Source organism: Hippopotamus amphibius, chromosome 9 (genome assembly GCF_030028045.1).
Source record: "Hippopotamus amphibius kiboko isolate mHipAmp2 chromosome 9, mHipAmp2.hap2, whole genome shotgun sequence".
Taxonomy (NCBI): domain Eukaryota; kingdom Metazoa; phylum Chordata; class Mammalia; order Artiodactyla; family Hippopotamidae; genus Hippopotamus; species Hippopotamus amphibius.
In genome coordinates this window covers 139427375-139449454 of record NC_080194.1, presented here as the reverse complement: position 1 = coordinate 139449454, position 22080 = coordinate 139427375, and the positions used below count along the sequence as shown (strand labels likewise).

Genomic DNA, 22080 nt, shown 5'->3' with positions numbered 1-22080 from the left:
TGGCCGGTGGGCCTGGTTGCCTGGACCTCAACGTGATCCTGCTCTTGCCCTCCCCACCCTCCTGTGTGCGCTCAGTGCTTGCATTATTAGCCTCAACTCTGGCCAAAGAGCTTTCCTCCAGAGACAGAGGGTAGAAGGCAGGGAAGGGGGCTGCTGGGCGGGAGACAGTGGCTTCCACAGCCCTGCCAGCCCCCGTTAACGTGTGGGGTTTAATTGGATGACCCTGGACCCAGATAAGCAAGTGTCTTCAGGATCACAGAACATTTTTGAGCAGTTTAATGTGGTACCAAACTGAGTCCAAATAGGAGCTATTTATAGATGAAGCAGCATTTAATGCTGCCTATAAAGCAATGCATATTTTTCAAGTTAAAATGCATATTATCTACATAGATGTGTTTTGCTGAGAAGTTAGGTCTGTTGTAGACCAGAAACCACACATTGTGATTTGTTTTATTTTTTTCTTAGAAAACATTTCTATTTACAGTAAATATAGTTAATATGTAAATAATGTACATATATATTGACTTCTGGAGTGTTTGTTATTCAATGTATATATTCCTACAACTTGCATGAAGAAATACTCTATTGATATTTTGTTGTAAAGTGAATAGTAAAGTTGGAGAGCGTGTGGCTGTCAAATTGCAAATAGTGTTCATTAAATAAAAACGCATTGTCAAAACAAGATTGCCTATGACCAGGTTCTTTAAAGTAGGGAGACTGTTGGGTCCAGCAGCCCACACCATCACCCATTTGGGGTCCGCACCTTCTAGTGGGGCTGAGAGCCTGTGGCTTGAGCTTCAGAGGTTTTAGGAAAGTGAATGCGAAGAAAGAAGTCCATGAGAAGTGTCTGTAAGCAAATGGGGAAAACAGCAGTAAAAATTAAGACACAAAAGGTTTAATTTGCTGCCATTTATATACTATATAAATTTTACATGCTGTATATTTACAGTGGGGCAAGTGCTTTTTTAATCTTTAAAAAAACAAAGATCAAACTTTAGACATCTCTGAACAACACAAACTGTATAAACCATACAGATTATTCAGATACAAACTGTATTAAATACAGTTTTCCCCACTCCATCTCCTGATGCAGGACCAGTGAATTATAAGTGTATCACAGTTTGATAGCATATCCATATTAAAAATAAAATCACAGTATGATTTTGTCTGTAACTAGAAACTTTAAGGGACCAAGCTGACAACTCAGACTCCAATATCATAGTCAAGACGAGAGACACTGTATAAAAAAGTGTTATGTAATAAAAACATACTGTAGGCCTTACAAATAATGTTTGGGTTATACATTCATAATGTAAATACTCATCATAACTGGTAAATTGATTGGAATAGTTCCACAAAGTTCAAAAACAGAACTTGTCTATAAAATACATCTTCAAATCTTGAATACAACTAAAATATGAAGCAAATTAGTTTCTAGTATCAGACATTACAGAAAACAGACTGCTCTCAAGAGTCTAGTTGAGAGCTTGTGAATCTTTAAATAAGTCTTTAAATTAAATATACACGCTGTCAGTTTGTACTTGTAATAATTCCATGGTTTCCCGGTTGGTCTTGCACCGGATGTCTAACTTGGAGGAGCATTACATGGAACACGAGTGATCGACCTGAGTCTGTGATTAAGCAGCATTTGAGATGTTCTAGTCCAGGGCGGTATTTTCAATGTGACTTATATACACAGTATCTTACAATGGTCAGCAGTTGTAGAAAGTGTTCATCCATTTGGAATAAGGGTAATTAAGAAAAGGTAAAAACTAAAAAAAAAGTCCTCCATGGTAAAATCTGTACAGTATTTACTAAAGAAGCACCACGCAGATTTGAACAAAGTTATTTTCTCTATAATTTAAGCTGGGTTGGGGATGGCTTCTGTTGAACACGTTGACTCTGAAAGACAAGAAGCAGTGGGCATTAGTTGGTCCGGAGGCCGGTGAGCCCCGGGTGGGGGGGGCTTCTCTTTTCCACTGGCGCCCCCACCCTTAGCAGGCGCCCCCAGGTCTGCGGGGGGGAGGGGAGGGGAGGGGCAGGCGGAGGCCGGCGCAGAGGGCGCCCTCTGCTGGGCAGCCCTGCGCTGGGTTCTCACTAGGAAGAGGCTAAGCCCCTGATGCAGCTCAGGGCTTCCCCTTGAGGACATACTGATAAAGCGTGTTAATTACCTGCAAGTTAATCTTCCATAGACAATTCGCTTAAACCCCCCTCCCCCCTTGCCCACCACTAGAAATTACACTTTTGGACGAACTCCCCCCACCCCCAGCGCGAACAAGCTGGCGCCTCCCCCCTCCCCAGCAGGTGCAGTGCCCAGCGCCACTGCCTGCCAGGCCAGGAGGGAATGGCGCTCAAGGTTTTGATTTGATATAAAAAAGCATCCAAACCTCATTCAGATCAAGCCAAGCCCATTTCATGTGCTGGGGGGGGGGCAGCTGACCTGCACCTGAAGCTCAAGGGCTGGGGGCGTGGGAAGAGCGCCCCTCTCCCGGCCGCTTCTCCATCTTTCAAATGTTTATCAAATGACTAGATTCTGAAGCTTCTGAGCTGCCCTCATTTTCTTACAACGAAGGAGGGAGCGGGACTCTGAGTTAAGGGGCTGGAATTCCACGCCCCCTCCCCCAGGACTGACTCCCCACCTGCTCCTCCTGCAGCCCAGGCCCAAAGCTCCCTCCTCGGGGCCCCTCAGCGGCTCTACAAATGAGCAGGGAAAACATACAGAGAGAAAAAGAGCTTACCATAACTAGTGAATTTTTTGTTTTGAGGCCAAGTTTTCAATCACCTAGAAAGCAAAGATTAGAAAACATTTTAATGATGTTTTTGCAAAAATTTTCGTGCCTATGCTCTGTGTGTATTACGTGATTACACTTAGAAGCAGTTCTCAGTAGCTTAATGTCTGTTGCCCGAAATCAGTCCTACACGAGCTGTCTCCAGGTGTTTCACTGAACACCGGAGGTGATGGAATGACTGAGGGCCATGTCCCCATGGGAATATCCACTGATCCCAGCAAACCCATCAGTATTTCAACACAGGTGAGAACATATCTTAGGCCAAAGAAATGGAAAGCTTGATGGCACCGGAGAACAGGAGTCTGGAAGAGAGGTCAGTGGTCAAGGCACCAGGACAGACACACGCAGGCCAAGAGGTCCGTCCTCCACCAGCCGACAGTGATGCTCAGCCTGGGCCCGAGCGGGTGGCCCTTCCCGGGAGGTCAGGACGGGACGCGCCCCAGTGAGGTGCACAGCCATCGGCGGGCGTCATCAGACAGGACAGGAGAGGAGCCAGCCCCTGCCTGCCCCTGGGGACCCGTGTCTGGGCCACGACACGCCCACTACCAGGCCTCACATGCCACATACTGTCCCCCGAGCCAGCTCTGCAGATGCGCTGGCGGCCTCTGGCTGTGGTCCTCACCAGAGACCTACAGCCGGAAAGAGAAGATTCTGGCAAAAACGTAGAATCCCCGCAGACCCGCCCAGAATGCATACAAATAGACCCATCACCCCTTCACCCCAAGCACTACGCAGAGCTCCAAAGGGGCTCATCCCCACCAAGCCCCTTCCCCAAATCGCAGAACTATCCATGGGGAACCAGGGAGGAACTGCGAATAATTCCCTTCCTAACACACAGAGGAAACGCCACACAGCTTCCCTTTCTTGTGGGGCCCGTGGCTCTTCTCATCCACTTCGCGTGCCCAGCATCCACCACAGTCGCCCCCCCAGACACCCCACCCCGCGTGCTCTCTGCTTCTCCCACACACCCGTGCACTGCGCGGCCATCTGTCCCTCCTCCACCAACCACCACGTGACTGTGTGCCACTGGATGGGACGGGCCTGCCCCCCCAACACACGACACCTCACCCGGGTCCAGGACACAGCTGAGAACCCGGTGGCCTTGGGACAGCAGGCAGGGTCGCAAGGGGGTGCCTCAGGGGTCCAGGTGGGGCCGGCAAACCTGTCCCTTTGGATGGGTGGGCTGGGCTGGGCTCCAGCACGGCTCTGCTGACACCTCAATTTCACATTAATTTTCATGTGAAATGAAATATTCTTTGGACTCTTCCAACCATTTAAAAACATCAAATCCTTCCTTACTAGCAGGCCATGCAAAGGTAGCCGCGGGCCCCGCCCTGCCCTTGGCCCGCAGCCCCCTCAGCTCAGCCCCCTCAAACATGCTCAGTACTCCTTCCAGGGTTGAAGGTCATTGGAAAAGAGGAGGAAGGGAGAGCGGTGCTTTCAGAGCAGCCAGAGTAGGAGAGGCTGGGAAGTTACGAGGGAGACAGAACCATGCAATGCAGACAGGACTCCCAGAGCCCAGAACCTTCCCTGGGGGTGCAGTGGTTAGGAATCCACCGGCCAATGCAGGGGACACAGGTTCCATCCCTGGTCCGGGAAGATCCCACATGCTGTGGAGCAACAGAGCCCGTGAGCCACAACGATTGAGCCTGCATGCTGCAACTACTGAAACCCACCCACCTAGAGCCCGTGCTCCCAACAAGAGAAGCCACCACACTGAGAAGCCCATGCACCGCAATGAAGAGTAGCCCTTGCTCACTGCAACTAGAGAAAGCCCGAGCACAGCAACGAAGACCCAACACAGCCAATAAATAAATAAATAAATAAATACATGTTTACAAAGGAAAAAGAAAAATCCCAGAACCCAGTGGTCTGCAGTGACCCAGAGACCCCCATCAGGAGCCCGAACCCCACAGACCCAGGCCTGAGGCACGACGTCCAGTGAGCCAGTCGCCGAACTGAGTTCTACATTCTACTCACAATGCCACAGGTTTAAGGATTTGGGAGAGAATATACCACAACAATATTTCTATCAAAAATGGCTTAAGAACAAAAGTTCTGGTCCATAATCAGACACCCAGAGCCAGAAATTCCAGAGGTTCCCGGTTCCACGTAACTCAGGTTTCCAAGAAGTGCTGAGGCGGCAGTGCTGCCGTCCAGACCAGCGGTGGCGCTGGCCTCAGGCTGGGAGTCCCGCAGAGGACGCAGGGCCGGGGCTCAGAGGGCACGTACACCTTCTGTGCCCTTTGAGGCGCCTTCCCTGTGTAACCACCTTCTCCAAAGAAAAGAGTTTCTATATTTGTAATTCCAAGTATGTCCTCTTACCCTGGCCACACTCAGACAGATGACACCTGTCATCCCTGCTTTCCATCCTGAAATGTTTCATTTTCTCACGGAAAGGTCCCACGCCCTCCAGAGGCAGGCCGTCTGTGAGGGGGAAAGCGCTGTCCGCTCTCCAGAAATGGTCCACAGTCTCACAGCTGGCGGCCTTGGGCAAGTGTGGTTGTGGCTCTCTAACGAGGTCCTCTGATTTCCTTGAGTGTCTCTTCTTCTTCTTCTTCTTCTTCTTGTGTCTGTGGAGGTCAGCATCCGAGTGTGCCGCCGAAAGCTCTGAGTCCTGCTGATGCCTGCGGAGGAAAGGCCACAACTCAGAGCCCCGGAAAAACAGACCCCCCCAAAGAGAACTGGTCCTCAACTCTGATTCACACCCACTGCTGTGGACACACATTACACAAACACAGGTAAAACTCTTATCTAATTAAAAATGTGTTGTTTTCATTGTAATAATTTTTTAAGTCCCAGGTCATAAATTCACCAGTTTCAACCTTTCCCCACCAATGCCTTCAGCTTTGGAGGGGAGCTTTGGCCAAAACACCACAGGAAGGATTTCACCAATTTTTCCTGAAACTAGTGGCTGAAGGAAAAAATATTTTTGCCAGGTGTCTCAGGCACATAGGAGGGAAGGAGGTTTGATTTTCTTTTCCTTTGAGTAACCACTCTTTACCCATGGCTTCTGGAAACCTCTTCCCAGGGTTTCGATTTTAAGCGACACCTACGTACAGTGCCCGGTGCGCAGTAGCGGAGCTTGCCCTCGTCCCCTCTTCGTAGAGAAGTCACTTTCAAGAAAACTGCTGACCCATTTAGCTTTTTAAAAATACAAAAACAAATTTCCCCAGGAGATTTCAAACTGAGAAATGGAGACAGAAAACTAGACAAAGCCAAAGGCAACAAATGATGTGTCTCAGCCCTCTGGGTCACAGGCACATTCAAAAGGATGGTGGCCTCCCATTTTCTGCCACTTGGCAGTCACTGAGGTTGAAGGAAATATCAACAGATGTGAAAATATATCCATGCATAAATTTATTAACAATCGCTGTGAAGTCAAAGAATCCCAAGTTTTATCTACTGAACTTTGCACACTTACTCTTAGAAGTTAAAATGCACTAACTGAAAACGGCAATACCATCTTGAAAGATGAGGTTTTCAGGCATTTTATAATACCATGAAATAAGATACAGCTTAAAACAGAGCTAAGTTTTAGGAAACTATAAAAATAGGAAAGTCCAAAACCCACAGAGATGAAAACTACAAATCAGAGTCACATACATGTGACACAGCCCTTCACGTGTCACCAGGCACCCCACACCCTTACCTGGAATCTCGGTCTCGGTGTTTGTCTTTGGATTTCTTTTTCTTCTTTGATTTTTTGTGCTTCTTTACTTTAGGCTCCTCTAAAGGACCCTTTGATAAACTCCTCCAGGCTTTCTTTTCTACATGGCTGTCACTATTCTCTATGCTACCGTATCTCCGCTTTCGTGACTTGACACTTTCGTGTTCATGAAACCGACCGGTGAGGTCACAGCCGCCGTCTTCAGCGCCCAGGGCAACCTTGTCGTGGGCGTACTTGTCCGCAGGGTGTGGAGGGGGCGCGTGGGCCAGGCCCGCCCGGGGGCTGCCGAAGCGGTGCCGGTCCCTCTCTTTGGCCGCCAGCTCGCAGCCCTTCCGGCCTCTGTAGTGGTCCTTGTAGGGCCGGCCGCCGTAGGGCCCGGCCCGGTCGTACTCTCGCTCGGCGTGGAAGGGCCTCCACTCCCGCGGTTCGCGGGCCGCGTACAGGACGTACCTATCGTGGTGGTACCTGCACCGCTCCCAGCGCATCCTGTCCGGGTAATACTTCTCCCGGGCCCAGGCGTGCTCGCCCTCGGCGTGGTGGTAGCGGCCCCACTCCTGGCTGGGGGCGCCCCTGCTCCTGGAGTGGTGCCGGCCGGACCTGGCCAGGGGGCCGGGACAGTTGGGCTGCGGGGCCGCGGCGCAGGGCTCGGGCCGGGGCCGCTCGGGCCGGGGCCGCGCCCGCTCGTGGTGGGGCCGCTTCCGGCGACGCTGCTCCTGCGTCCTGCTCCGGCCCTCCCGCGCGCGCTCGCCGCTCGACGACCTGTCTCTCCGGCTGCGGTAATGGCCTCGGTCGACCTTTCTGAGGCTGCTGATTTTCTCCTGCACTGGACAAGGCTCCTGGGCCTTCTGCCCGGCCTTACTGTCTTCACCCCTCTCACCGCTGCTCTGCTCGGGGCCCCCCTCTGGACGGTTTTCTGCGATCTTGTCTAACGGCGGAGGGGGCGCCTCGTCTGCGGCCACCCCTGTGCTTTTAGAGGGACCCTCCACGTCCGTGCCTCTGTCCCGGCCGCTGTGACCCAAAGGCTCGGGCTCACAGTCGCCCTCGGAACGCGACAAGGGACTCAGGCTCGGCCTCGCTGCTTCTGCTGCCGCCGGGTCCTGGGGACGCTCTGGTAATGTCCCTCTCGTGTCCTGGGACGGTTTGCTCTGATCGTTTGTTAAATTCCCAGGGTCACATGGTTTAGGAAGCGGATCGTCCCCAAGGGTGTTCTTGTTGGTGTTACAAAAGGTGTTGATACTCAGCAAAGCCTCCTCGGGTTTGGCCAAAGTGTCTTCGGAGACGTCTTCTTTGGTAGGCTGGATGCTGGCGTCCGAGGGCGGCAAGGCCTTCTTGAATTTGCTGCTGAGACTCGTGACCGGCTCAAGGTTCTCACGGGAATCGGGCGCGGAGCTGCCGGCCTCCAGCTCTGCCTCAGGACCCTCCGGAGGCCTCTCCTCTGTCCCAGTGGCACTGCAGCCCCACCAGAACAAAAAAAGAAATCAGCCATTTACTTGTTTGCTTTCTGGGTTTTTGTCAATGGCTCACAGGGACAAACACATCTACTCATTCATTTACTAAATATTTTATGGCTTTACTACATCTGGTTTAAACCTAAAACTGGGCTTATTATCATTTTTGGAGACTTCAAATTTTCTCATTAAATGAAAATGTAAAAATTTGTATCAAGCCTACCCCATTTTTCAGCAATAATAATTCTGCAGCTCTAGGCACCTTCTGTTTTCAGATATACTTCTAATTCTTCTTAATAACTAAGTCTGGACCATCAGAAGAGTCAAATAATGATGGGGCTCTTCCTTTTCCTCTGGATCCCTTTTCTCTGAATTTTCCTGGAGCCTCAGAAGTGGAGTAGCTACCTCCAGAGCCAATGGCTCCCTGAACTGCCTACGAATTGTGAGGAATCACTGAGACTTTAGAAATACTTTCTGTAGTGAAAGAACTCTGCCTTGCTTTTGATGAATTCTTGAAGTCAATGAAAGCTGCTAGAAAACAAGAAAAACCCTAAAGCGGACACCTTCTGCAGCAGGAAAATATCTGGTAGAGAGAAGGCATATGTGACTTAGAGCATGGCAGTGACATGTTCGAGGCCGCACGTGAGGTTAGATATGTGCGAACTGGGGTCTGACTGTGTATACAATCATCCACCCTAATTCTCACGCATGTTACATTTGAAGACAAACTAAGCCAGACGAGGAAAGAGACAGGAGGACAGCCATCCTGCCAGGGACTGAGTGTTCAAGCTGCCCCATCTTTAGGGTCCACTGGGAACCGGTGCTCTTTGCTCCTTTTCCTAAGTGGGCATTTCTAACAGTGGTTCTCAGTGAGGGCACACCCCCACAGGGCCCTTCTGAAATGTGGGGTGCATTTTGGGGTTGTCCCCACGACTACCACTACTGGGCAGGGGCGAGGCAGGCAAGCAGAACAAGCAAAGGCCCCACAGCCCACGTCTGCGTGGGTGAAAGCCCAGCTCTGTCACTGGCCGTCTCACAGACACCACTACAGTGCCAATCTAAAGACGGTCAGAACTTGGCCAGAAGCTGTCCGCCAGGAGGCCCTCACGGCGCTGACGTGATGTGGCGTGACCCGTGCGTGGCACTGAGCTGCGGGCCGCCCCCGCGTCCTGCAGCGGCGCCGTCTCCCAGGTTGTTCACATGGTGACAGGCCACTGCCTTGTGACCCTTCCTTTTATTCCCATTATGTTATGCTGAGGTCAATAAACTTTTGTTTTGTTTCGTTTAGTGTAGAGGTGGACTACCTTAACTGTGAATTTCATTTCAGAATTCTAGCGGGAGCATAACAAAGTCTTTGCTGCGGGACAGAGTCGAGAAGCCCTGCTCCCTCCCCTGCACACATCCTCCGGTACTTGTCACAGAGAGGGCTGAGTGGGGCAGTGTGGGCGGGGCGTTCAGACGTGTGCTAAGAACACCCCCAGCCACAGAGGGGGGGCTCTGCAGGAGAGGAAAGGTCAGCTGGACTAAAGGACCCTGAGAAATGTTTACTTTACTTTCCTAAAAGGAAAATGAACAAGTTCTACAAATCACTCAAATCATTCCAGGATCCAAAAGGTTCATCGTAAGACTTCCCACCCCACGTCCCACAGCCCCGTGACAGTTACCCTACCTCGTCTCCTCCATGGTGCCTCTCGCTCTGCTGCCGAGTTTGAAGGTCTCTAAGGTTTTGTCTTCTGGGAGAAGGGGCAGAGGAGCAGGCACCAACTACAATAAAAACAAAGGTATTTCAGCTCCAGGTGCCACCCTGGGCCTCCTGAAACCCAGCCACATGACTCCCGGACACAAGGGTGGAAGCAAAGCCCTCCCCACGCGGCCGGTGCGCGCTCACCTTCCCAGGGAGACCATTTGCCTTAGAAAAGGGGTTTTCTGAGTGGAGAGCAGGCTGGACTTGACAAGTGGCAGCCTCCAAGGGCAGGCCATTTTCTCTCGGGTCACTGTCCGTACTAGTAGCACCATTTAGAGCCACGGGCTCTCGGAGCTCGTGCGGAGAGGCCTCGCCGTCTTGGGCATCTGGAGCAGGAGAGCGCGAGCTCTCAGTAGGACCGAGACCATTCTCCTTGCCGAGGCCCTTCGCCTCCTCGTCCGACTCTTCGGAAGACTCGGCGCCGTAGGGGACCAGCACGCCGGAGCTCAGCTTGGACTTGCCGTTCATCACGGGCTTGGAGCAGGACTCCCTCGGGGTGATCTGCTTTGTTACCTTACTAGACGCGGGCATCGTGGGGGCACTCGAGGTAGACTGTATTGCAGAAGAAGTGGTAATGGTAGAAGAGGGGGCAGGCTTGTTAGGGTTCTCCAAAGAATTGCTGTGAAGGTTAGGCTGAGACTGACCTTGGCGCACAGGTAACTTGTTGTGAATACTGATCGTGATTTTCTGTTTCTTGGGATGTTCTGGAATAACTGAGGGCCTGTTAACTGACCAGTTCTGAACAGACGTTGAGGCGTTAACAGGACCAGTCCTGTTGACATTGGAATTCCCGTTAGGACTTGACATGGAGCTGCTCGGCGTTTCCTTCAGCGGTCCTGTCCCGTTCAGGTGAGGTGGGTTCTGGAAACAAGCAGACCACAGCCAGCTGAGAGCTCCAGAAACAGTCACAGACTCAGAAACCTGAGGCTATGGGCGTTCCCACTTTGATTATCTTTTTCTTTTATGAATAACAAGTCTCACACACCTAGAAACTTCTCCCCCTCTCTCGTGGGCCTGACCTCCACAAACCTTTCACAGGTAACGGTTTTCTGGGAATTAATTTCTGGTAAACAAGGACAACTATTTTTGTCAGAGAACAACCTCCAGACCAAATTCTTTCTGCTCCAATTTGACAAAAAGAAGCAGGTCCCTTTGGGCACGGGGTCACGCAGGTTCTCCTTAGGTGGTCTCCAGGGAGGCCCCTGCAGTCCAGGCGGCAGGGAGTGCCAACCACGGGGAATTCCCACGGGCCAAGGGAGCAAGGCAGACGGTCACGCAGATGGACACACTCGCTAAAAGCCATCCCTGCCCTGTGATCTCCAACTCCTACTCGCGCAGTTATTTTGCTCCAGATCCCAAGTTTTACTGCCATAACCTAGAAGCTGCAAACTGGTGGTCACGGGTGAATTCTGACTCACAGACGAATTCTGTTTGGCCTTCAAAATGTTTTCTTAAATATCTGAATTAGTTGCTATCTTAACACTGGAAGGCTTCATAGTTAAACAAGAACCAAAACAAAAAAACTTTTGAAAAATTAATAGCAGTGGCCCCTTCACACAGGGCGTGTGCTCTCCAGTTGGCCGTGCCCTGAGGTCACACTCAGGCAGAGCCCAGTGCAGGACCTGCTGCCTGTCCAGCTCCCTAAGGCACGGAACCTGTGACTCCCTATCAAACTGAAAGGCTGTAAGGACACGATGGCACAGGTGACAGGATTATTCCAAGGTGTAGACAGGCAACATGTCCACAATCTCAACACCTATGTCAAGCAAAAGCTAGGCCTCCACTGAGGACTCGGAGCTTCACATGAACCAGGCAGACCTTCCACTCCCCCGAGAAGCCATCAGGGAGTGTGACTGGACCCAGCCGGACGGCAGACAGAAAATGCCACACTGCTGAAAGGGCTAAGTGCATACAACTGAAGTGTTCTTTGTGTAAAAGCACCACTCTCCTGGAGGCCGGCATTCATCAAGAACCCCCAAGTATTTAATCCGTTAAGTGAATGGAAGTCCAAGGTGGGAGCCGAGCTCTCCAGCGCTGAAACAGACTCACACCCAGGCTTTCTTGCCGACCGTTATGGTCACACTCGGAGCTGTTCTGTATGTTGGAAGTATTTTATAATAAACGGCTCGAATAAACTTTTGGACAAGAAATTCAGCTGCAGATGAGGCCATGGCGGCCCCCGCAGCGCCAGGCAGAGGGCAGGGAAGTGCGCGTAAGGACGACCCGCACCCGCGGCGCTACCTTCATCACGTGAGCGGAGAGCTGCGGGCCGGCGGGCACGGGGGCTGCCTGTGCGCTGCCGACAACCCGCTGACCGCTCACCGGTCGGGGCGCGGACTGGCCGGGGCCGTGGGTGGAATGAGTCAGTTCACCTCCATTTTTCACATCGTGGGACCTGGGGACAGAGAGTGACAGTGCTCAGGGTGACACAGGGCATCTCCCCCAAAAGAAACTCGTGGACACCCCACCCTCAGGTAACAGGTGACACACTGCGCAGAGCTACACACAGGGTCCCCCGTCAGGTCCAGGCCCACGCTGGGTGCTCGGATCAGGAGACAAGAAGGTCCCTGCACAAATGGTATTCTGAACTGTGTAGTCTGAGGATGCTACTATCGGAAAGCTATTTTTTATTTTTTAAAGCTATTTTTCTTTTCTGTTTATTTCTATTTTTCTAATCACAAATACATACCATTGTAGAAAAATCTGTAATATCCTGAAAAGTTAGAAAGGAACAAAAAAAACGGTGTCTCCCCTCTGCCCCCCCACCCCCAGGCATCTACTACTCAGATTTAGTGGCGTTTCCTCCAGGCTTTAGCCTGTACTGATTTCTTCAATCTCAGTGTGTAAAATTTCAAACTGCTTTTCCTCCGCATATAGAGCACTTTCTCACATCACCTAAAATGCTTTATAAACATCACCTATAACAGGTGCACTGCACTTTGACACACGGATATGCTACAATCTGTACGCTCTTCTGCTACTGTTGGGAATTTCAGGATGTTCTTAATGTCCAGCTACCACAAAAGAACACCTCAGAGCACACGTCAGATTGCTCCCAGGCCTGACGTTTCCAGAAATAGAATTAGCGAGTCAGAATATGCAGCAGCAGCGGGGGTGCTGGTGCTGGCCCGGCCTGGCCTGGGGAAGTGACTGGCTGAGTGTGCTCAGCAGTTGAGAGGTGACTACACCCGGGATATTCAGAGTCCCCTTCTCCAGGCCTCTGCTCACTGCCTCCCTGGTCCCCTGGGCCCCCTGGTTGCCGTCAGCAGCAGAAGCCCACCCTCCTCGGCTACCGCCTTCCCTTCCTTCTGCATGTGTCTCTGTTAACCTGCCAAAGAGCTGGGAGCTACAGCAAACTCATGATCCAACACAAAGCCACCTTCCTACTCTCCCTGCCAGCGAGATGCTGTTTAAACAAACAACACTGAATTTAAAATATGTTGATGAGATGAAGAGAGATGACGGAACAGAAAAGGTGGAAATTTGCTTTCCTGACAGTACCTGATATAAAAGAGAACGTAAGCTTGTTGACTGAGTACCGATCTAATATCACTGGTAGATACGATGGAGTCGTTCATTTGGTACCAGAGGCCATTGCTAGCCTGCAAAACAGCCAATAAAAGAGATATTAGATGCAATTAGCTGAACAGGGAATGCCAATCCAGAGACATGTAAGAAAAATGGGCTTTCACATCTTAACTGTAAAAACCCCACCTTTCCTCCCGGTGCTCCTCCCAGAGAATGCCAGTGCTGTCTTACAATGTATCGTAAAAACAGTCATTAGCAAAATCTACACAGCTTACTTTTATGTAGCAGAAGTAATGGCCAGCATGGCAATTAAAACCAGTGTGTACCAGGACTGCATACAGAACATAAATGATCGGTTCTCCACTGGGCTGAGACATGTATGGTCGAATGTCAAGATACTCAGGGTATTTCACATCCTACACGGGGATGAAGAGAGGAAAAAGGAGCATCATTTCTGAAGGTGCAGCTCATTCCGTGTGCGCAGGTACAGGGCAGGAGACCCCAGAGCACCGCACCCTACGATGCTGCAGCAGAAACACAACACACTGAACCTCATTTGAAAAGACAGACGTAACCTGGAGCACACCTGAACCTAAGTGTGTTTAATGCAATCCCACCGTATTCGTTATTTCCTTTAAACAAATAAGGATCCACGTTAAGTGAATTCTCCAAATCCACCAAAGGAGGCAGTAGCAGTCACAGCTCTGGACTGGAGTTATCGCTCATTTTTATTTCTAACAATTCAAGGACAGGTTATTTCTTCTGCATGTCACTGGATTTCTGACCACTTTCAATCTTCAGAAAGTGGGGAGAAAAAGGGAAAATTCAGTATACTACCAGTCAGAAAACAAATGAATAAATAAGAAAAACTCTGATGAAAGAACGGCAAGCTCCGGCTGGGAAACCCTCTTTGGATTCAAATGACACAAGCCCTCCCTGTATCCACTCGTCACCTTCACTGACTACAAAGCCCAAACGCAGATAATAATCAGCACTTTATGTTCAGGAAGTCCAGCAACTACAGGATATGGAAAATCCCACACACACTCATTCACACACATCGCAAACTACCAGCTCAAACTACTACTAAGTCCTGGAAGAACTTCGAAAACCAGGTGATAAATCTGTTCACTTTAGCTGCTGACACTTAAGCCTTGAAAGGCTCAACGTAAACAGTTATTAAAAATATTATCTACATACCTTAGCAATTTTTCCACCAGTAAAATTTGCAAAACGTTTCAGAGAAAGTGTAAGGACATTAGAAGATCTATGTATAGTGAACCTCTTCGAAGCTGGAACCATCTTTTTACACCTTGGAAAGAAACAGAAACAGACAGACAATTACTATGGGTTTGTTTGCTTGTTTTTTAAGTCTTTCCCTCTGTTATTTCTCTTCAACATTCTAAATTAAGTTTCCAAAAGAAGGTTACGAGATGAGAAACACCACCCCTTTCAACCAACAGTGAAAATATTAAAATTTAAAGTACGGGGGAAACTGCTTAATTACGATGAAAGAAAAAGATAGGACAGTTCTGAAACATCAGATGCCACAGGTCACTGATATTTTAAAAATTAGATTAATGTAAGTTTCTCTCGGTTCAAAACAAACTGAAAACCTGGCTGGTATAATTCTGTGAAAACAAGCCCAGATACAAAAGGAAGAAAGTAAAGACTAGAAATGTCCATGAAGTTTAACACAAAGGAGAAATCCCTTTGGTCTTGGGAGGAAAGGGAGTCTTCTCCCCACCAAATGAACCAGGCACACCTCACGCTTCACAGATACTCCATTTGTCTCAAATTGAAGGTCTGTGGCAACCCTGCATGGAGCAAGTCTACTGGCACCATTTTTCCAACAGCATTTTCTCACTTCATGTCTCTGTGTCACATTTTGGGAATTCTCACCATATTTCTTCTTTTTCATTATTATTATATTTGTTACAGTGATTTGTGATCAGTGATCTTTGACGGTACTGTTCTAGATATTTTGGCATTTTTTAACAAGTATTTTTAAATGAGGGTCTGTACATCGTTTTTAGACATGCTATTGCACACTTAGTATAGCGTAGGCGTAACTTTTCTATACACTGGGAAACTAAAAAATTCGTGTAATTTGCTATATTGCAAGATTCGCTTTATGGCTGTGTCTGGAACCAAACCATAGCTCCTTGAGGTCTACCTGTATTCAGTAACAACACCTACCTGTATCACCTGACTTAAAATGAAAATCTACTTAAAATATATGAAACAGGGCTTTCTTAAAACAGGCTCTCTTGACTTCATGGGCAAACATTAAAGAATAATTCAAATGCAAGAATTCTAGCAGATACTGCCCCAAATCTTGGGAAATAACCGTAAGAGAGATCCATGGGCTTCCCTGGTGGCGCAGTGGTTAAGAAGCTGCCTGCCAATGCAGGGGACACAGGTTCGAGCCCTGGTCCGGGAAGATCCCACACGTTGCGGAGCAACTAAGCCCGTGCACCACAACTACTGAGCCTGCGCTCTAGAGCCCACAACTACTGAGCCCATGTGCCGCAACTACCCAAGCCTGTGTGCCTAGAGCCATGCTCCACAAGAGAAGCCACCGCAATGAGAAACCCACACCCCGCAACAAAGAGAAGCCCCTGCTTGCTGCAACTAGAGAAAACCCATGAGCAGCAACGAAGAACCAACACAGCCAATAAATAAACAAACAAATAAATAAAAATATTTATTAAAAAAAAGAGAGATCCTTAACTGCTCTGGGAGAAAGTGACTCCCCACCCACCCACCCCAACCCTTTCACACAGGAGAGTCAATGTAAATGCTGCTAGACACACACACCACCCCAGCCACGCTTCAGACGCCGCGGCAGCACTAACGTGTGGTGAGTGGATGGTCTTACCTCTCCCCTGCCACCCACCTCCTCAGGAGCAAGGCCCTGTCTCCCACAGGCACAGAGGTGCACATCTCTGAAGAGTGTAAACACTGAGACACGCCGTGTCCTGGCCCTTGGGGAATAGAGACCCAGAGTCTTCCCAGAAGGCACTGGAAGCTAACAGGAATCTCGCCGGTTACACAGACACACCAAACGTTTTCAAACCAAGCCTCCCCGGCCCCCACCCAGCCATCAGCACCAGCCGCCATACTTGCTGCACTTGTACGAGTTTTCTCCATCGAGCTGTTCCGGCTTCACAAACTGCTCCAATGCCTTGTTAACACTCTGAGCAGCCTGGGAATAGAACAGCACCGACACCACGTTACCCCCACTGCTGCTTGCGAGGGGAACGAAAACAGACACTCAAAAGTATAAAAGCAAATGTCAATTTTTATGTAAAAAGAAAATTTTCTTTCATTATGATGTTCAGTTTCACATTAATACCTGTACACACCAAGCTATTTCCCCTCCCATTAAAAAAAGAGCAGATAAAGTCAACAAAAATGTGTGAAAAGGTTGCTTGCTACAGCATTACTTAAAATAGCATAAACTGGAAAGAAATCCAGGATCTACCAGCAAGGAATCGGCTGAAGCACAACACACAGAAGGCCCAAGCAAAACGCAATGAAAATAGCAAGTGGTCGCACAGATGAAAGGTGTAAACCCATTTTTATAAACAGTAAAGAAATACTCCAGAACAGTTTCTATCAAAATGCTAACAAGAGCTCATCGTGAGGGGCAGGCTTTCACGCGTCTCTGCCATGTTTCTCATTTTTATCACTAGTATGTATTACACTCATAAGCAGAAAAACAAACACTTAAGACAATTAAAAATAGGAGTTTAGAAAATGCAAGAAGCAAAACAGTTTCTAAAGAATAACCACCACCTAAATTTGGCAAATATAGGCATCAGAATCTGGTTTTAATAAAATTAAGTGAGAAGTCAAAGAGTAATAAAACTATTAAATGTCTTAAGTTTTTCATGATGCCTAATACAAGGCTTAAATAATCTCTTTTACATAGTCTCAGCATATTAAATTTTTCAATTCATATTCTCTAACAAGTATAGTCTAAATTATAAATGAACTATAAACAGTTACATCAAGTAGGACTGATTTTTTTTAACTCTACCACAACAACTATCAAACTTACCTTTATCTCCAATGTTATATCAAGATATGGATCAAAAGTATCTGAAACACCTTTGCAATTTAAACATTTGACTGAAATAAAAAGAAAATGCAAAGGATAAGCAAAGTACAATCGTACAAAAGTACTAACTACTGTAATGACAGAACACATTAATACTATTACAAAATAAACACAAGGTAAATACATTTTTCTTCTATCAGACTGGGCAAAAAATTTTACTACTACACAGTAAGAGTCACTTAATTTGGTCCACATATACTGCTGGCTGGAGAGTAAACTGGTATAATCTCTTGGAAAAACAACATGGCAGAATCAAAATTTAAAATAAACACACCCTTTAATACAGAAATTCCAACTAATTATCCTGTGTACACACACTTTTCCATGGACATAAGGGCACGTGTATACAAGGATGTTCAGTGAAGCTCTAATGGTAACAACAGCAAAAATCAGAAACAACCTAAAAAGCCACTGATAGGAACTAAAGTAAATGGAATATTACTGCAACCGTGAAAGATTCTGTTAGACCTACATGTGCTAAACCATAAAAAGGTTTCCAATGTGAAAAGAACCAGTCTGCTCATTCACAGGAAACTACTGGAAGGATAACCACAAAGTGGGGAAGGGGCACCTCTGAGGATGGGGGTGGGAGTCTGGGCTGGGAGAGACACAGTCCATTATTAACCTTTTCCTATCTACCCTTTGCATTTTTTAAACCACATGCTGTATCACACTTATGAACCTTTAAACAAAAGTTTACCTCTAGATCTTAGGTATCCTCCAAATATCTGACAAACGAGTGTGGTAGCCTGGGTATGTCTGTCTAATCTGAAAAAGTCAAACAGTAAAATGAGAGAACAGTTCTACAAAAATTAGAGATGCTATCACCAGATTTTAAAAGCATGTACATCTATAAAAGAACGAGAATTCAAACAGGAGAGCCACACAGTATGTGTGCCAGCCACAGAACAGTCTTGCCTGACCAGATCACAGTGAGGTTTTGGAGTGAGGCATGAAAAGAGGTAGGATGATATAAAAAGGGACTTGGAAATTAAGGCGGGAATCTGGCCCTGAAGCAAGTAGCAAGAGGAAGTCGCCCTAAGCAAGCCTGTGACACCAAGTGTGAGGACTCGCTGGCGAAGGCAGGGAACACAGAGCACCCTCCTGTCGTCATCCAGGCAAGGAGAGCCTGGCCGGCAGTGCTGGCAGCAGTGGGGAGGGAATGGGAGACCTGCCGGTGTGCTGAGCCACAGCAGGTGGGCTGGGACTTGTTACCTAACTGTTGCTGCAATCTTCCTCTTAAGCCCACATTTAGATTTTAAAGAAGAAACTGCAGAAATTGGTAACTGACCCAAGTGAGAAAGACACAGGGAACAAAGACAGATTTCAAAGGCTAGAGATCAACTGAGAAAACGCTGGCACAAGAAAGGAGAATGGGTTAGTTCTGACCTGCAGAGGGATGGTGATACCCAGAAGTTAAATAATGTCAAGACCAACATTCATGTCCTGACATCTGTAATTAAATCCAAATTATTATAGTAAGCACGCCTTTTAAAATTTCAACCATTTTAAAATAGTGCAAATCACTTGAGGAAGAGGCAGCTCGAAGTCAAAAGCTGAAGCTGACAGAAAGCTCTGCACACCCATCGTAAAAGGCTAAACTGAGCTCTGCTGAGCCAGCAAGGTGGGCAGGGGGTGGGGGGGATGACAGGTGCTGTGTTGTACTCACTTATTGCTGCCATTCAAGCATGCTTTTTGCATAGCATCAACAGTGTATTGAAGGAATTCATGGGCATCTTCTTGGTTTCCAAAGCGGAAGTGCCTAGCTATACCTATAAAGTTTGAGTAAAAACAAAGCTTTATCATCACATATCATATGCCCAGGCTGTATTCCCCCCAAAGCTATATCTTATGACAATATGCTGGTTAGAAAACACCCGATAATTATTTTATGAGGAAACAGCATTAATAAGCTCCCCTGAGAACAGCTAGGACTCAGCCCTTTAGGACCATTAAAAGCCCACATGGGCTAGAGTTTCTGAGAGCCTTTCTCTGTCTTCAGCAATAAAATGATACTTGAATAAATTCAACTCTGACTATACTGTTTCAAAAATGTGTCCCAAATGTTATGTCAGTGCACACACCTTAAATTTGTCACTAGATTTCCCTGAGAATCCACGTAAAATATAAATATGTGAACCTATCTAAATTCTATCCCAATAACCTGGAGTAGATATATTATATTCTCCACTGAGTAACAGTCAATATTTCTAACTGACTAAACAGCCGCAAGACAAAATTACATAATAATGAAAACAACACAAAAGTATAAAAAATATACACACTTTTATGTGTATGAATATATATAAATACATATTAACCTGAGTCATATGAAATTGCCAATATTCCACCAGTTCTAACCTACAAAAATGACAATTATTCAACCACATATGTTTGGAGTTGGGGGGTGGTGTATTTTCATGGATGTATGTATATACACCCAACAATGACACTCTCTTAAAGGCTGCATTTAAAAATATTAATCATGCCTGCCGTGTGTGTGTGTCTGTGTGTGTGTACACATGAAATTTAACAAACAAAATCACCTCTGGTTAAAATTTTGTAAGGATCCAACAATGTTTAAAAAATTTGTGCACTGTCTCCTCTGGCCTGTTAATAGTACCAGGGGCCAATATAACACCTCTTTATCTTCAGCAGCTTTTTAGGCAAAAGGATTATAAATTGTCACCGTGTAATTATCCACCCCTATAAATACCCAGCTAGATAACAGATTAAGAGTTAGCTTTTTGTTTTATTTGCAAGCATTTTTTATTCCAACGCAGTTAATTAAGATGATGTAAAAGCTTATTGCAAAAACACGCACAAAGTACATTAAAAAAATTTCATGTGACCTATCAGGATCACTACAGTGCAGGAGGAAACTGGAAAGTCATTAAAAATTAGATAGAAAAGTGAAATTTATCCACAAATTTGCTAAGTTATGAGTATAAAATTTTCTTTAAGAGTATAATTAACTTTATTTCGATAATTCCTGTCACTATGTATAGTGCAATACTCATTTACTGAATTAAAACTAATTGAAAACTATTTAAAGAAACCTGTGGGACAATATTAGAGTTGGTATTACTCAGCACAGAAATCCAAATATCTGGGGAAAACAATGTAAAAGTTATCAATGATTTTATTAACAAATTGAGTTTTTAATTTGATTATACATTAAACTGAATTTCATCTTCTTTACTATACTGTCATCTTTTGCTTTAGGTTTGAAAATGTGTTTATATAGTAAATGGTTTGCTAAAAAATTGTTATTCATTAAAGACATATCCATATACAATAAACTGTTTATTGTAATACACAAGGAGCTCATCATTTACCAGTTACACCATTAAGACCAATTAGCTAATAAGTACTAATATAAACTACTACAAGGGATACTTACGCCGCATCTCATTAATGACAAACATCGGTTTAATAACATCCCCAGGATTACTGAGTGCCTGGGTAATATGTGCTTGCATTGTACACATCATACAAAATCCTTCTGCGTGACCTGAAAGATAACAGATGATAACCCTCCAAATTAGAAAATATGACTCTATATATACATCCAGTGGTGTTACACATAACGGACACACTCCTGAAACAAGAATAACAGTTACTATGTGTCCTGTATTGAGCTATATACTTTTATTCATTTTCATTTAATTCTCCAACAAACCTAAGTGATAAGTATATACTAGCTCTATTTTACAAGAAAGGAAACTGAGGCTCAGAGAGTTAAAAATTTGCCCAATGTCAAATAGCTATTAAGAGGCAGACACATAACTGGACTCAAATCATACCCTTCTAATTTCAAAGCCTGTGCTCTTAACTATTGTCTATACTGGAGAAATAAGAATTTTTTTTTCTTATACCATCATTTGTTTCAAACAGTAAAGGAATGTCTCCTGTACAAGGGGTTCAAAGTCTTTCTGTAAGTGTTCTGGTTTTGTTGACCACATACAGTGGTCTCAGTTGCATTTTTTTTTAACAACTTTTTAAAAATATGAAGACCACTCTTAGCTCATGACTAAATGGTGCTACTGGCATCTAGAGGGTAGAGCCCATAAATGCTGCTCAACATCCTACACTAAGCACAGGACAGCCCCTACAATAAAGAATTACCTGGTCCCAAATGTTATTACACACTGAAGTCAAGAAACTCTGCCTAAAACTAAAGGCTGCTCAGACATGCCTGACAAAGCTTTAAAGGCCTCAAAAGGTCCAAACTATTTCCAATTAACATAACTATGTTCCAGAAAAAAGCTCAAAAATATTTATAGGAATTAAAAGAAAATTCAGCACCCAACAACACAAAATTCTAATTAAAGAGTGCAAGGCATGCAAAGATGCAGAAATGACCAATAACAAGGAGCAAACAGAAACACACCTGGAAATGACACAGATATTAGACTCAAAACCAAAGACATTAAAAAAGACATTATACATACACACACTTCTATGTTCAAGGAGGTAGAAAAAGCCAAGAGCATGTTAAGGAGAAACATGGAAATAGAGCCAAATCTACTTTACAGATGAAAAGTAGAATCTCTGAGATGAAAAACATACTGGGTGGAATAACAGATTAGAAACAAAAGAAGAAAAGATTAGTGAACTTGAAGACTTAGCAACAGAAGTAATCTATAATGAAACACACACACACACATCTCAAAAAAAGAAAAAAACCCTCAAAATAACAACAACAAAAAATAGTATATCAGCGAGCTATGGGACTACTTCAACGAGCTATGGGACTACTTCAAGTTGTCTCT

General features: G+C 46.2%; 1 protein-coding gene across 1 annotated transcript in view; it reads right to left on the bottom strand.

Moving 5' to 3' along the window:
* Positions 1–894: 894 nt before the first annotated feature.
* The window catches only part of USP42 (ubiquitin specific peptidase 42), a 46486-nt gene continuing 25300 nt past the window's right edge, over positions 895–22080 (bottom strand). Inside the window, exons 4-18 of the mRNA XM_057750896.1 lie at positions 20709–20819; positions 18975–19077; positions 18006–18073; positions 17246–17316; positions 16305–16387; positions 14380–14491; positions 13455–13595; positions 13153–13253; positions 11893–12046; positions 9796–10512; positions 9577–9671; positions 6442–7908; positions 5115–5416; positions 2739–2782; positions 895–1902 (exon numbers count right to left, since the gene is read on the bottom strand). Coding sequence (XP_057606879.1) covers positions 2775–2782; positions 5115–5416; positions 6442–7908; positions 9577–9671; positions 9796–10512; positions 11893–12046; positions 13153–13253; positions 13455–13595; positions 14380–14491; positions 16305–16387; positions 17246–17316; positions 18006–18073; positions 18975–19077; positions 20709–20819 — 3533 coding nt within the window. The 3' untranslated portion in view covers positions 895–1902; positions 2739–2774. The remainder of the gene's footprint in view (positions 1903–2738; positions 2783–5114; positions 5417–6441; positions 7909–9576; positions 9672–9795; positions 10513–11892; positions 12047–13152; positions 13254–13454; positions 13596–14379; positions 14492–16304; positions 16388–17245; positions 17317–18005; positions 18074–18974; positions 19078–20708; positions 20820–22080) is intronic.